Below are 17,118 nucleotides of genomic sequence, written 5' to 3' on the forward strand. Positions count from 1 at the left end.
ACAAAATATTTTAAAATAATATAATAATTATACACACACATACAAGTTCATGGCCTTTAGGTTAAGAGGTAATGAACAACCCTTGCTCAAGAGCCTATGCTGTTCTGGAATTACAGGACACACATTTGAACCGGAGGAGTCTAGAAGATTATGTTAATCTAGAACCACTCTCAGAAGTATGGTCCAATTATGACCTAACTGATAATCCAGAGACTGTAGGAGACTGGATCAATTCAAGAATTTTTCCCCTTTATTTTCCTTAAAGATTTGAAGGAAATATTTCCTTCAAGAAGAGAATAATCCTTACAGTTCATGAAATTGGTCATAAAGACTCCAGACTCCAGCTCAAGTTAGATTATATACCCTTCTTTGCAAGAGTGACCATTCTTACCCTTTGTGTTTTATTAGAAACATACACCAGTGGCCAAATAGGGTATAAAGAGTGGAATGAAAGCAAACAAAAACCCCCAACTCAACATAGGTAGACCTAACCATATATACATATAAACATATGCATACATACATACATACATACATACACACACACATTCCTGAAAATTTGTATCTGGACATATTTGAATGAAGCAGGTTTCCTCTGGAATACTTTTTGCTACAATTTTATGAATAGATTTTAATATGAGCAGAATGGATTGAAACGCAAAACTCAGGTGTTCTTTTCTAATGAGACTTTTTGTGGTTTTGTGACATCCACTTGGAATACAGTCTTTTTATTTTTTCATTTTCTTACCTGGCTCTTATTCTAGTGAACATGACGTGACCAGTAGAAATTGGGACTTTATGCCACATGCTGAGGGCTATCTGTCCTTCAAAAAAGATTTTCTTTCTATTTACATTCTGGCTCTCAGGACATAGGTGGAGGGGTTCTACTATTCATAGAAAGATTACACTTTCTGGTTTACAAATATGACACCAATATTCACAAGTTACACTCTGTAGGGTGCTCTTAATTGGTAGATATCAATTATGGATTTAATTTTTAATTTAATCACTTAAAATTTATTTTGACAAATGTAATGAAAGACATGTCAGAAATTCAGAATACCTTTCAGGCATCTCACTACTAAAAAATACTGGTACATAGGAGAAAAAACAACAAAATTTTAAAAAAGAATTTCTTTGCCTGATCTGTGGCATGAATGAAGACTAAGGATTATATAATTCTTTTGGAATTGGCAATGGACATGGCATAAATGAAATATGATGTTTGATGGTTTTCATATTCATTATAAAATGTCAGAGATGAAACCTGATTAGCTTTATCTCTTCCTGCTGGCTATAAACATCTAAAGAGTCACTTCTTTCAGCTAAAATGTACCAATTGTATAATGCTGCCTACTCTCTTGTCAATGCACTTTCCTTTTTTTTTTAAAGGTGATTCTGACTTAAATCCCTGGCTCATCCTTCTTCCTTTCTAAGGCTAACCTTCCTACCCACACTCTACCCATGCTCTTCCATCATCTTTCATATCTTGATCCATCAACTGATTTTATTGTTTCTTCCATCTCTCCCTCTTCACTGCTTCCTTCTTCTCTGTCAACATTTTAGTTATCATTTTTTTTCCCTAAATGGATACTCTGAAGTAGAGAAGCATCAAGCTACAGGGACTCACTTATGGTTCAGCTGTAGCCAAAGCATAGATCACCCTTCCCCCCACTCCACCTCACCAGAAGCAATAAATCTGAGTCTATATTCACCAGACTTGGACATCTTCCACTTGTCATGTCCACATTAGGTGCTTCCTGGTGTGTCTGGGAAGTTTCTGCCAAGTGGGGAATCTACATATAGAGACAAGACTTGTCTGGGACATGATATCCAGAGAAAGGTTGCCCTTCACACAGTCTGGAGAGGCTGATTTTAATTTGTCCTTCTGTGTTAGTGGTTGTATTTCTCTCTGGCTCATTGCCTTAGGCATTATTCCAAATGAGAGAAGACCTGTCTTCAGCATTCCCAGGAGTGTGGGAATCCTTGGTGAGGTCATATATAGTCCAGAATGACAAAGATAGTAAACATAATCAGAATTGTCCAGATTACTGAAGGAAAATAGGGAAAATAGTATTCAATTTCAAGTAAGACTATCTGTACTCAAATCTTGAATATGCAACTTATATTCTATGTGATTTTGGGCAACTCATTTAACTGGTTTGGGACTTATGTATTTCATCTGTAAAATATGAAGACTGATTAGATTATTTTTACTGTTTATTCTAGTCCTAAATCATATGCTCTATGACAAAAGCAAAAGAGCAGAACCAGCAGATTGTATACAGTTAACAGTAATTATATACAGTGATCTACTATAAATGACAATTATTATCAGAAATGACTGGATTCAAGACAGATTCCAGGGACTCATGAAGAAAAAGGCTTTCTACTACCAAAGAGAAACTAATGGAGTCTGAATACAATTTGGAGCTTCCATTCTTTACTTTATTTCCTTCATGATTTTTTAAATAAGAAACATGTCTTTTTCATAACATGAACAAATGGAAATAAATATATATATATATATATATGTATATATATGGCATAATAGGCAAATATAATGCATCTATTATCTGCCATTTCATGGAGGTGGGGAGGAAAGGATGGAAAAGAGATAACATGGCTTACAAAAATGTCAGAAAATGATTATTTAAAATTGTATCTATATGTAATATGGAAAAGAAAATATAGTAAAAACATCACAAATATAAGATCTATGATAAGTCACTGAAGAGAAATCACATCAATCTACTTTGGTGATACTTGTCTCAAACCTTTTGGTTTTGAGGTACATTGTCTTTCCCTCTCTAATGGTGAGAAAGAACTAGATAGGAAAAGACAGTATATTTTTTTACTAGCCTAAAATACACAGAAGTTCTTCTTCCCCTAAAACAAATTAAAACCAAAGACTCCCCCCCAATAAAAATCCCACCTGAATTTGATTCTGCTACTCTTGAGCAGCTATTCTATTTCTCTTACAATTTTAATACTGTAAAACAGGTACTGGATGAAGGTGAGGAAACTTCTGTTCAAAATGTTGCAATGTAGATAGTGTTGAATAGAGCTAGAGGTTGTTACTTGCCCAGGTCCTCACTGCAAGGTTATATGGGAGGTAACACTTGAAGCTAAATCTTTTTGGATTTTGGTGGGGCATATGAAGGACAGTTTAGCCTTGGTTTATTTAAGAAAGCTTTGGAAGACAAAAGCCACTGAACAGGTTCATTGAATTATCAATATCTATGTACAACTTTCTAGAGATGTCTGAGTAAGTAGTGCCGAGAGTCCTAGTGGACAGTGGAAATCCTGAGGCAACATATAGAGGAACAGAGTTGCCTGTTAGATGACAAGTTTCACATCCCCAAGATACAGGGAAGCCAGGGACAAGATAGAGACCAGAAAAAGTATTCTGAGCTAGGGTTCATACAATTAATCTATGTGTGTGTGTGTGTGTGTGTGTGTGTGTGTGTGTGTGTGTGTGTGTGCGCGCGCGCGCGCGTGTGTGTGTGTGTGTTGTTCTCACACACAATTCTACATCCTTCAATAAAGCCATGCCTCCTTTCTTAATACTTCCCAATATAGCCTTGCTACTCACAATTCTATGGAAAATACTTTCTCAAAAATTGACTATCTTCTAATTTTTAGATTGAATAACCTTTTTACCAGTCACTGTCTAACTTTGCCTGTGTCTATCATTGGATGAAGTTAACAACTGTTTCTTTTGGAAACTGTCTCTTTCCTTGTCTTATATGTCATTTTCCTACCTCTCTACATCCTTTTTTCCTACCTCTTTTTCTGTCTTCTTTTGCTTATCTCACCCTCTAAGACCAAATAAACCAAAAATCTATCCTTGGATTTACTCTTTTACCTCTTTTGTCTCTATTTTTTCTTGGTGAGCTCATTCATGCTCAGATTTTCAAGAATCAGCTCCATTAAATCAAAAGCATTTTTTATTCAATACTTTCTGTGTGCCCAACACTATTCTAAGTTCTAGGGATACATAGACAACAAAGAAAAGAAGTTCCTCCTCTCAAGGAGATTATATTCGATTGGAGAGGTAATGCGTACATAAATAAATTCTGAAGCATATAAATGCAAACTGATTTTGACAAGAACACAAGGTTTGAGAGGGACATGAAAGACAACATAGAAGGTGGTATTTGACTGGAATCTTAAAGGTTAAAAGGGATTCTAGATGTGAATTCTAGTCTTGGAGTCATTGCAATTAGGTAGACAAATAGGACTTTAGGATAAAAAGTTAAAGCTGGAAGTGATCTTAGTGGTCACAGAATTAAACCCTTTCATTATATAGGTAAGGAGACTGAAACTTAGGGAAGTTAAATAACAAAGACTTATCAAAGATCACACATTTTTTAATTTGTTCTCTTTCTAGTTTTTTTTTTTAATTTGCATGCCTAATTCTTTGACCTCTGCCCTCCCAAATTTGTTAGTATATGGAATTCAAGGATATAAATTCCCCCTTAATTACTGCTTTGGCTGCATTCCATAGATGTTGAAAGGATGTCTCATAATTGTCATTTTTTCTATGAAATTATTTGTTTGTATGATTTGTTCTTTAACTGATTTTGTAGAGTCATATTATTTAATTTCCAATTAATTTTTAATTTGCCTCTCCATGTAACCTTACTACTTATTATTTTCATTGCATTGTCATCTGAAAATGTTGCATTTATTATTTCTGCTCTTTTTCACTTATTTTCAATATTTTTATGCCCTAGTACATGGTCAATCTTTGTGAATGTACCATGTGCTCATGAAAAGGTCTATTCTTTTTTGTCCCTATTAATTTTCCCTCTATATGTACTAATTCTAATTTTTCTACAATTCCATTCACATTTCTTATCTCCTTCTTATTTATTTTTTGGTTTCATTTATCTAGATCTGATAGAGGAAGGGTCAGGACTCCCCCTAGTATAGTTTTACTATCTATTTCATCCTTGAGCTCCATTAGTTTCTTCTTTAGAAATTTAGACGCTATAACTTTTTTTGTATACATGTTGAGTACTGATATTTCCTCATTGTGTATAGTGCCTTTTCCCAGGATGTAATTACCTTCTCTAACTCTTTTAACTAGATCTATTTTTACTTTGGCTTTGTCAGCTATCATGACTGCAACTCTTGCCTACTTTTTCTCAGTTTGTGCCTAATAGATTTTGCTCCATCTGCTTAACTTTACCCTGTGTGTGTCTCCCTTTCTCATGTGTGTTTCTTATAGACAACATATGGTAGGATTTTGGTTTCTAATCCACTCTGCTATTTGCTTCTGTTTTATGGGTGAGTTTATTCCATTCACATTCAGAGTTATGATTTTTAGCTGTGTATTCCGAACATTTTCATTTCTACTCCTAGTCCTGCCCTTTCTTCTTTCAGTATTTCCTTCTACATCAGTGTTTTGTTTCTAGTCAGTCCCCCTATTCCCCACCCCTATTTTGATTCCCTTCCCCCCTTCTTATTCCCCTCTTATTTTTCTTTAGAGTCTTTTTAATCTACCCAATATACTTTCTCCCTTGTATTACCTGTCTCCCCACCAGTCTGTTTGTTACCCTTCTACTTCTCTTTAAGGTGTGAATCAAATCTCAGCCCCAATGGATCTGATTGTTCTTCCCTCTTTGAGTCAATTTTAATGAATGTGAGAATTAAGTATTTTCTGTCTCCAACCTCCTTAACATTCCAGTGTATTGGTGTTCTCCCCTACTCCTTCCATATGCTACTTTATGACATAAATTTACCCCATTTCCCCTCTTTTCCAATTTCTCTTAGTATTCATCTCTTTTTTAAACTCTAGTTTTATACATACATGCATGCATATATATATGACTTGACATTTCATCCTATACAGTTTTACAGTTTGTCAATGTTCCCTCTAAGTATAGTTCTTCTAGTTACCCAAGTGATAATAACAAGTTTTAAGTTATCAATATCTTCTTTTCTTGTAGTGATACAAATCATTTTAACTTATTGGGTCCCTTAAAAAGTTTTTTTTTGGGGGGGTTAGTTTTATCCCCTTTCTTAAATACCTTTTGGTGATTCTTTTAAGTTCTGTGTTTGGGCATCAAATTTTCTGTTCAATTCTGATCTTTTCTTCATGAATGCTTTGGAGTCTTCTATTTCACTAAATGACCATACTTTTCACTGCAAGAATATAGTCAGTTTTGCTGGGTAGTTGATTCTTGGTTGTAGACCTAGTTCCCTTACTTTCTGGAATATCATATTCCATGCCTTTTGGTCCTTCAGTGTAGCTGCAACCAGATCCTGTGTTACCCTAACTGTGGTTCCATGGTATCTGAATGACATAGTCTTCTCATTGGTTTTCCTGCCTTCAGTATTACACTATAGAAAAATTTTCTTCATGACAAAAATATTCAAAGGTTCACATTGCCCGGATAAAGTCCAATTCCTTAATCAAGAGGTGATGTATAGTCTATAGTCAGTTGTGGATTTATAAATAAATCATGTCTGTGTCTGTGTTTAGCTGTTAGCTAAAATATGAGGATTTTGGACTGGATAATCTCTAAGTTCCCTCTCAATTCTAATACTCTTATTATTTTTGTCCATTACTTACTTGTGTGATTCTCCATCCATTTAAAAAAAAACACCATTCAATAAAGTTTTATTGAATAATATTAAGTACAATGGAATTAACTGAGTACTGGTAGTGATGAAAGAAAACTGATACAACTATTTTCATAGAACTCATCTGTCAGAGAAGATTTTACACAAAAATGACTAAGTATATGAGAAATTAGTGAGATATTGAAGCCTGGTAAGAGGTACCATGTTTCCCACTACTGTCCTACGTTCAATACTTATTTTTAGTTCTTCAGAGAGCTTCATTCCATTTCTTGCTGCCACATAGCTACACTGGTAGAAATCAAGTGTTAAAAAATTGCTTTTCCTTTCAGTGAATGATAGGAATCAGCAAAGGAAATTTATAATTTCCCTAAAACAGTCTTCTTTCCTCTTACTGTTCTGGATTTAATTCGCTGCTCATCTGAACTACAAGTCCAAGATATGCGCATTATCACATAAAATCTATCTCAATGCATTTTGAAATCTGGCTCATTCATTTGACTTTCCTGAATGGATAGATAGGTCAATCTCCTAAGAATGATTATCTTTTCCAGGAGGCTTTACAATGTTTTAGAAGGAGGAATTAAAAAAAAATGAATAGGAATAAAAGACATCATCAAGTCACTGTATAGAAGGAAGAAAAGATGAGTTGGTCATATAACAAAAATGAAGGATAACAGGAGGATAGCCAGAGTGACCTACTAAATCCTTCATCATGTCAGGAGACAGCAAGGAGACTGACAGTATATTGGGTCTAATGTACTTTTAAAGTATAAAAGTTATAAAGGATGAATATGTATTGGCGGGGCAGCTCTTTTTCATTGGGCAGAATGCCTAAATTGATGAAACCACAGCTACATTTGAGTATTTTCATATATATATGCATATAAGTGTATAAATATACATACATATATTTGCACAGAGATGTGTTTGCACCTAAACATCCAAACATGTATACATGCATATATGTGTATGCAATAAAATTAAGCCAATATATAATAACTATAATGTAAAATATAGTAGAAAACAGCAGAAGTGAAGTAAAAATTATTTAGCACTGTTAAATTTCTTGATTCAAATGAAAATTACCCATTATATTACTGAAAACTGATTCAGATAAAATACACCATAGCTTGAAAAAAATAGTGTCCACATCTGTCTGTGTTTCTACTTAAACTACTTTCTTCACCCTGGAAAAAATATTTCCTGAACTTATGCCCAAGACTAGCCACATTACAAAACTGGAAGCAAATGTCATACACTTTATGGAGACTTCTTTTATGGTCTTTCCTCCTGCCCATTTTTCATGCTCTTTCCAAGCTGAAAGTTCTCTGTTCCTCCTTGGCACATACAACTATTACAGGGTGTACAACATTCTATCTTGACAATTTCTGATAATTTGTTTTCTCATACTTGTTTTGACAGGTTGTTTTGAGGCTCAGAGGTGCAAATTTACTGTTTGCACACCTTAGAGTTTAAATGTGTATTATTGACATTACAGTTACAGTTATTTTTGCTTATATCCCATATCTGCTATTACATTATAAAATCTAACAAGGGAAAATGTAATGTTCAACTTTCTATACCCCATAGTACTTAGGGCAGAGCCTTCTCATTTTTTCTACCCAATTAACATGTGTTGCTTTGTATTTTACAATTTGCAAATTGCCTATTGAAATTATTGCATGTAGGAAGATGTGATTTATTAATAAGTTTATTAATAAAGTTAGAAAGATCACTAGCTTTGGAGTTACTATACTTCTATTGAATTCTATGAGCTACTTGACCTTGAAATCTCTGAAATTTTGTTTCCTCATCTGTTAACACGATGGAGATGGACTAGCTGATCACTAATATTCAGTTCAGTTAAACAGATGATTTTAAGTGATTTTGTTTCACTGTCATTGACATTTAAGCTATTAAACTGGAATTGATTTTTAATAATTCATTTCTTTGCTAAATAAATTCACAAGAGCAAATAGTCTGGAAAACTATCTGACATCACAATATATTCTAAGTCAATATGTATACAAATAATACAATCTTGAAATAATAACATAAGTAGACAAATAAAAGGTCAGGGAAGACAGAAATTTGCTCTCATTCTGACCTGTGTTCTGTGGAAATGAAATATCCCGATGTTCTATATTCTGCAAGGACACATGATCTGTACCTATTTTCAGCCTGCAGCTTCTCACAGAGTGTGGTTTAAAAATAGAACAGCTCTGAACTTTAACGATTGGCTCAGGAAGGGCATTAACCTCTTTCTCAACTGCTCAAGTTTGTCATCTTACTGGAATCAGGGTCTGTATAAGTTAGTAGACTGGTAAGAATGGAACTTCATACTGCACTGGCATTCTGGAAGAGTCTGGTTGACAGTCACTTCACCAGTTTTTCCCAATCATTGCAACGTTATCTAAAAATATTTTGAAAATATTCTCCTAGTCAACATGAAGTATTATCCATTGTCTAGAGATGTGAATGAAAATAGATGACATTTCCTCATTGTTAGAAGAAATACAGCATAAAATACAAAAATGTTTGTTACAAGGAGTACAGGGTTCAAGAGAGGTGAGAGATTCAGAAATAAAAGGTGAAATGAGTAAAAATAATATAGAATATTATTTTTTTTAATGTAGTGTTTCTCAAATGTCAATTGTGTGAATTCTATGGACTCATTCTTATCTCTCTATTTTGAAATTTTAAAATCATATACATTTGCTCAGATGCCACAGTGGGAAGTAGGGGCAAAATGATACAGTATACTTTATTTCTCTAAATGCATGTCCCTTATCAGTAAAAAGTTAGATACAAAGAAAGTCTGGTATCTTTAGGGGCTGCAAGGTTACCATTTAGAACTTCTTTTTGGAATCTTGAGATACTTTATCAAAAGGGGTTGTTCTAGGGGACTTATGCTCTTTAAGATGTCTCTAGGGATGAGTGATTAAGGACATGTGAAAGTAAACAACCCCTGAATAATCTGAAAATTTTCCACTCATCACTGACCTCACATACCTGTGTTTGTGATAAGGTTTGTTTGATTGTCAAATAAGAACCTGTATGTGAAAGGAAATAACTTTGTATCTTGTAACCTATATAAACTATCTTATAATGTTAGTCTGAAGCAGCTTCCTCTAAGGAAGACTGTCCCAGCTGGTAGAATCTTTATTTGTTTCTATTAATTAATAAGTCATGGTTCCAATAATCGAAATTCTGGATGTCCAGACTCACTTTATGAAGTGCCCCACTTCACTATCTGTCCTGCATGATTTCTCTCATTCTTCCAACCAGTCTTCTTCCCTCTTCCTCAAATGAGCAAAAAATGAAAATAAAAATGTATATCTGATTCTAGTGGAGTGGGAAGAGTTTTAGAAAGAATCATTGAAGCTTTGATAAATGAAGTGTATTGCTAAATAAGGACTGGGTACAAGTCAAAAGATAGCATGGTTTTTTTTAATCTCCTACATAAACATGGAAATTAGTTTGCAATCCTGTGAGTAGAAGCTGATGGGGGAGGGCAACTGAATGAGTACTTTGAGCATTATAGTTAATTAGTGTTCATTCTTAATGGTATTGGACCTTGGGTTTCCCTTGGATACCCCAAACTCCAGAAGTATTTCAGGTAAAAAAGAAAGTCAGAAAATTCCTTTCCTTCCTTGTATTCTTATAATTCTGAGGGAAAGGTGATCCTGGGTATTAGAGGCCCATGATAAGGAAAGAACCCTGAGATAATCATTCCCCTTAGATTCTCCCCTAGATTATGAGATGGAAACACACACACACACACACACACACATATATATATATATAGATAAAGAGATATCTATATATCTATATCTATATCTATATCTATATATCCCCTGGTTATGCTCTGATATAATTGGCTCTATTCAGATCACCCCCTGTGTCTTCATGACACAAGACATCACTCCAGCCCCAGTCAGATGATAAACATACTCCATTCCTGCCTAACCTCACTCCATCATCCTTTCTTTAGTCACATAGCCCGTGTTGTCTAAAAGGTATATAAAGTCTAGAACACATCTCCTCTAGGAGGCAGAGCTCCACCTGCACTGTTTTCCCAGCCAAATTCAACATGAAAACTAAATTAATGAATTCCTCTTTTTATTTCTAAGCTAAGTTTTGGAGTCTTGAATTCTTGCAAAGGGTATCTGTCCCAAATCTGGGGTTCACCTTAAATTCCCCCATAACAATAAGAATTATACCTTGTCATTATTTTCTTTTCTTCTGTGTATTTCTTTGTAACTATGCTATATTATCTGGTACAATGAGACCACATTTAGAGGAAATATAATGTCAGGTAGTGGGAGCTGTACTTAGGATCTTGAAGAATCTGGTTTCAAATCATGCCTTAAATATTTACCAGCTCTGTGACCTAGACAAAGCCATTAGTTCTTTTTGGGTCTCAGTTTCCTTATCTTTAAAATAAGGGGGTTGAATTCAATGCTATATAAGGTCCTTTCCAGATCTACTATATTATGTCAAGACTGATTCAGGGAAAAAAGCAGAGGACTAGCTATATAAGTGTGTTCTGGAGAGGAAAAGAATAAAGAAAGGACTTACAACAGTGGTTCTTGCTCTCTCTCTCTCTCTCTCTCTCTCTCTCTCTCTCTCTCTCTCTCTCTCTCTCTCTCTCTGTCTCTCTGTCTCTCTGTCTGTCTCTGTCTCTCTGTCTCTCTGTCTCTCTGTCTCTGTCTCTGTCTCTGTCTCTGTCTCTGTCTCTGTCTCTGTCTCTCTCTCTCTCTCTCTCTCTCTCACTCTGTGTTTATGTGTGTGATGAACCTCTTTGGGCAAAGGTTCTAGTGAAGCCTAAAAATCCTTCATCAGATATCTTTTTAACAATTCCCAATGCAAAGAAATTTCAAATGATATTTTACCTATCCACATTCATAGCCTTCACCCCAAAAATTTATCCATGAACTCCTTTGGTATTTAATAAATTTTTATTGATTGAATAATTGAAAATAAAATAGTGGGTTTTTCCTGCATGTTTTTCTATCTGTAAGGTTAGGATGCTAAAACTTCCTAGAAATTATGATTTCTAAAGGACTTTTTAGCTTTGAAATTGAATGAGTGCTACATCCCTGTATGGCTTTGTTTATTTTTTCATGTTTTGCTTGCCATTAGAGATCTTTCATGCATTAGATTGAAAGCTGTCCACGGTATCAGGCAAGAGATCACCAAAGTACTGAATGTTCCTGAATACATATTATAAGGATAACAACAATATATTCTTGAAACTTTCTGAATACTAATAAAAGGTGTGACAAAGTCAAAGATTTGGAGACATGGAAATGAGATAGGCTTAGGCTTTTTGCCTGCCTTCAAATCTTAACCAAGGACCTGGTTATTTTGAGTAGCCAACCTCAATTAGTTAGAGCATAAAAAGTGAAACTAATCAACGTACAGGGTATGTGTTTATCCAGAGCAACCCCAATTTTTTGGTGGCATATGTGATAATTTATGAGTTACAAACAAGAAAAAAAAACAAATTCAGAAAACAGAAGGCAGGATTAGAAATAAAAGTCTGTTTATGTATTTATTCTTTATTATTATCAATGAAATCCTAAAAAGCTATATTTCTATACTGTGATTTGGTAAGGAAAATAGGGTAACGCTCAGACAAATGTAGAAACTTTTTGTAAAGGAATTCTGACCACTTATCTCTAGCATAATGCAAAAGCAAATCATTTAATTTTTCACACAGGAATGAAAATTATTCTGACATATATAATTTTAAAAATACCCACCATTATAATGGACTTATTTACAAATAAGGTAAGCCATTTGGAATAACTTTCAAAATATATAAGTATTTCTTATTATTTTATTTCAATTTTATATTATCATATTTTTGGAGGGTTACAGTTGAAATTATTCACAAACATTATGGGAAACCTTTGTGGTACAAAATATCCAAAGCAGAATATGGACTGAATTTCTTATGGGTGTGTTTTCTCTATAGAGAATTAGCCTGGGATAAAGCAAAGTGAGTTAGTCTCAAATTCAGAAATATATGGATTCAAGGTATGTTATCCTGTTCAAGAGACTTAACCTCTCAGATTGCCCAGGCAATCCTTTGAGACTGCAATTTGCAGGGAAGGTCTGTATTATTAGAGAGAATTTCCAGTTTTTCACGCATCAGTCATCTGACACGTACTTGTTATAACACCATGGGCAAGTTTTTAAACCTTTCTGTTGTCCAAGCAACTCACAAAGTCTAAATTAAAGAATAGTTGCTACCTAGGAAATTATTTGGGATTCTGTTTATTGGTGAGTTCTATGTACCAATGGATCAGCTCTAATCCATTCCATTTTTGAATTAAGAGTACCATAAACTAAGCCTCTGTTTTTTATAGATACCAATAAAACTAGAACTCTATTCCTACATCTCCAGTATGCAAACACATACAAACACACACACACACACACACACACACACACACACACAGTGTGTGTGCATAGAAGGAAAAATGTTTCTAGAACAATAAGCATATTATTTGCTATTAAAGTTTAATTTATAAATTTTAATTTGCTTTTCTTTCAGCCATGGAACTTCTGTTTATAGGATATGTGCAGCAATCATAGGCTCACAAGGACAATTAGTATCTCAAACAACATGAGTATTTTTTTTATAAAGATCTATTATTTTAGGGTAGTTTTTTAAAATATAAAACAACTTGCATTCAAAAAAAACTATAACTATTTTTTTGGTTTCAGAAAATTATGGTATTGTTCTTGTCCAATTAGTTCAGTGGTGTCTGACTTTTCATGACCCCATTTGGGATTTTCTTGGAAGAGATATTGGGGTAGTTTGCATTTTCTACTCTAGTACATTTTATAGCTAAGTAAACTGAGGCAAACAGGATTAAGAGATTTGCCCAGGGTTATACTGCTCAGCTAATAAGTGTCTGAGGCCAGATTTGAACTCAAGAAGATAAGTCTTCATAAATCCAGACCTGGTACTCTATTCACTGTACTCTTAGGTACTTGAAATATCAAGTCAATCTAAATACAGCACAATAAAGCCAAACATTAAGGCTATAAAATGTATATGGAATGTACACCTTATGTTTTAACTTTCATATAATTAACAAGTATTGTGATTTTTGTCTATAGTATCCTCCAAATAAATTTAAACCCTATTATGATCAATGGGTTATTTAGGAAAATTTGAGTGGTTATAGTATTACAGTATCACTGTGTACTATCCTTTCAATCATTCAGAATCAAAATCATTGATAAAATGTAAGCTCTTTGAAGGATAAGGACTTATTAATTTTTTACCCTCTAATTTCTTACACTCAATAAATGTTTGTTGAATAATATCAATTCTTCCCTGTTCTTTCCAGTTTTAGTTAGTCACTGACAGTGATCAGTTGTCCCTTAGCAATTTCTTTTCTATCAGATGCTTTCTTTTCATTCCTATTCTCACTAAAATTCAGGGCCTTATCATTTCTATCTTCTAATACTTCAAAAGTTTCCTCTTTCCTTGCTTTTCATCCCCTTCTACATTTCATCCACCTCAAACACTACAAACCAAAGGAACATCAGGAAAGGCTTCCTGTCAAAGGAGGCATTTTATCTGGGATTTGAAGAAAGCTGGGGAAGCCAGGAAATGAGGAAGGAGAACATTCAAAGCATGTTGACTATCTAGTGAAAATGTCTACAATTAGGGAATGAAGTGCCTATTTCAAGGAACACAATGAGCTTGGTATCTCAACATAGCCAACCCTTAACTAATAACTATTTAATTGATGTCAGCTTATGATATCCTCTACAATCCTTTTTATACCTTTTCTTTCTATTAATCATGACATCTTTATTGGCCTCAAATTCCTCATTGATAAAAATGAGGGAGCTGTACTTGGTGGCCTCTTAACTTCCTTATAACAATAAGTCTATGATTCTATCAGTTGGACATTTCTATACAATTGCTATCATAAATGAAATGCTTTTTTTAATCAGCCTTCTAACTCCCATTCTCCTTCTGCTACAAACAAAATTTAAAAGAAGTAGAAATTCTAAGTTGTAAACTGAAAATAGTGGAGTTGAGAAAATTTACTGAAAAGTCTGCTCAAAAGAAGAATATCACATTTGCAAATTCAAGTATGTAGGCAACTTTCTATATTTCTCTTTGAGACATTATTCTATTACTGAATAACCATAAATGGCTTTTATGCTACTTTTCAATCTATAACTTTCCAAGTCATATAGATTATGAAGTACTTGTGGGAGTTAAAAATCTTAGCTAACCCATCTAGAATGAATATTTTTTTTCCCTTGGTAGGTAGAAGAAATTGAAGAATGTAGGGGAGAGGCAAAAGGAGAGATTTTAAAACCATGATTCTAAATCTAATGATTGATTTCTTTATTTCATTTTGAACTATTTGAAGAAAGAGAGGTATTGTGGCATAAGGAGTTTAGAAAACCCGACTTAAATTCAGGATTTATTTGGTACATACTCTACATCTGACACACATTAGCAATGTGACCATGAGCCAGTCTCTCAACCTTTCAGGCACCCAGGTGACTTCCTAAGACTCTACATTGCTGAAGAGTTATTATATATTGGACATTTCTACTGTTGGAGTCACCAAAAAAAAATCCCAGGTTTCAAATATCAAAAAAGGAATAGATTATAACTCCACTTCATTGATATATAGAACTCCCCAATGAAGGGAATCCCTTAAATAATTCTAGTTGGCAACTTGTCTTCAATTTAGTCTTCAACAGTTGCCTAGGATACTGAAAGGTTAAGCAACTTGCTCAGGGTCATAATTATAGCCAATATGTGTCAGAAGTGAGATGAACCCAGAAATTGCCAACTTCAAGGTCATCTCTCTGTGTTAACTACACCAAAGAGAGTGATGAATTAAAAAAATAGCAGGTCTTAGGATATGTCTGTATCTCCTATAAAAAGGTGGGGGTAGAGGTGGAGAAAATCATATAATTATCAACTGTTCAGGAGAATATCTGTATTAAACTGAAATAAATACATTATTGTGAAATATAATATTTCTTATTATTTAAACCTTTTAAAATTAGGTTTGCTTCCTGCTTAAAAAGGAAATGGATATATTTGAAACTTTATGCCTAAAACTAAAGTGCATATATGTTATACATTGTATTTCCACTTAGAATTTTTTAATAAAATAAATTCATACCTAAATATATCATCCTTTACAACAACATTGATCTTTCTAGTATAGGCAATATTTGTCAGAACTCTAATTAACTGGCATCTCAATTACTCTCAAATACAATCCATAACCTGCAGAAGTTTGAAAGCAAGGATGCCTAGCAAGGGCAAGCTGCCCCATCTGACATGAAATCAAGATGAAGAGGACATTTGCTTAATTCCACTTCTTAAATGAAAGAAAAAATAACAAGAAAAAAGCATACTCTGAACATTCTGCATATTACAAAAGAAAAATGATGATTGTTCTCTTATGAATGGCTTGTTTGTGAGTCATAACCTAAACAAAAAATTATCCCACAGAAAGGAAAGGGAAAAATGTAGCAAACAGTGAATAAAAATAAACTTACCTCCCTCAGAGGATCATTAAGCTCACTGAGGATGTTTTCCTCATCGAAGATTTTGCCCTGATACCTGTGTTCATAGTAGTCATGAATCTTCTGGCGCATGTCAGCTGGTAACTTGTGGAATGACATGTATTGTTCCACTTGCTTGTACTACAAAGAAAGGGGATAAGGGGAAAACATTGTTTTATTGCATAATGTGAGAAAACTTCCTTATTTTTTTCCAAGAACTTGTCTACAAATATATTTCAAGTAATGAACTTTTAAAATAATGAAATCCTTTAATAATTGACTTCTTTAAGAAAAAATAATTCATTACTAATTTATGTTCAATAATGTTGTTCAAAGCAGGCTGAGATAATACAATATAGATGATCCATTCATCAGAAAGGAGGGAGAGTGAAAAGAGTTAGCAGTGAATGATTTAAAATATTCTGTGACAGAATTTCTCTGTTTGAAGAAGAGTAAAGAAACACCTTATAATGATGCCTTGTTCTTTAGTGTTTCTATTAAATTTGAGTTATAGAAAGATATTTTGGAAAAGTAGCCTTTAAGAATGACAACTGTATCCAAGTGAAATATTTTCTAAATTTTGAATGAGTAGAATTTTATTTTAATTCAATAAACATCTATTACACACTTAGTTGGAACATGGCTTTCTCTCCTATTTAGGAGTTAACCACAATCCATTTTGCTTATCAAAAAATTAGCAACTTTTCTTCCCTTTTACTTTGTCCTTTGTTTCCCTTCCATCTCACATTGAAGATGATCTTATTTTTTAATTCATCTGTCTCATCTTTAAATGCAGGCTCAAGCAGGAGGAAATCACAGATTGGGAAAGAGGGGGTAGCTTGTTAAATTGACAATATTTATGACAAGTAGCAAAAGAAAGAAGAAAATATTCAAAACATTTGAAAGGAACATAGTTTGATATTAAGCAGAGATGATTGAATGATTGCCATT

At 33.8% G+C, this 17,118-nt stretch overlaps 1 protein-coding gene across 1 annotated transcript in view; it reads right to left on the bottom strand.

Moving 5' to 3' along the window:
* Positions 1–17,118, bottom strand: part of HCN1 (hyperpolarization activated cyclic nucleotide gated potassium channel 1) — a 609,900-nt gene that overhangs the window by 105,156 nt on the left and 487,626 nt on the right. Inside the window, exon 5 of the mRNA XM_001363828.4 lies at positions 16,162–16,308. Coding sequence (XP_001363865.1) covers positions 16,162–16,308 — 147 coding nt within the window. The remainder of the gene's footprint in view (positions 1–16,161; positions 16,309–17,118) is intronic.

This window comes from Monodelphis domestica, chromosome 3 (assembly GCF_027887165.1).
Source record: "Monodelphis domestica isolate mMonDom1 chromosome 3, mMonDom1.pri, whole genome shotgun sequence".
Taxonomy (NCBI): Eukaryota; Metazoa; Chordata; class Mammalia; order Didelphimorphia; family Didelphidae; genus Monodelphis; species Monodelphis domestica.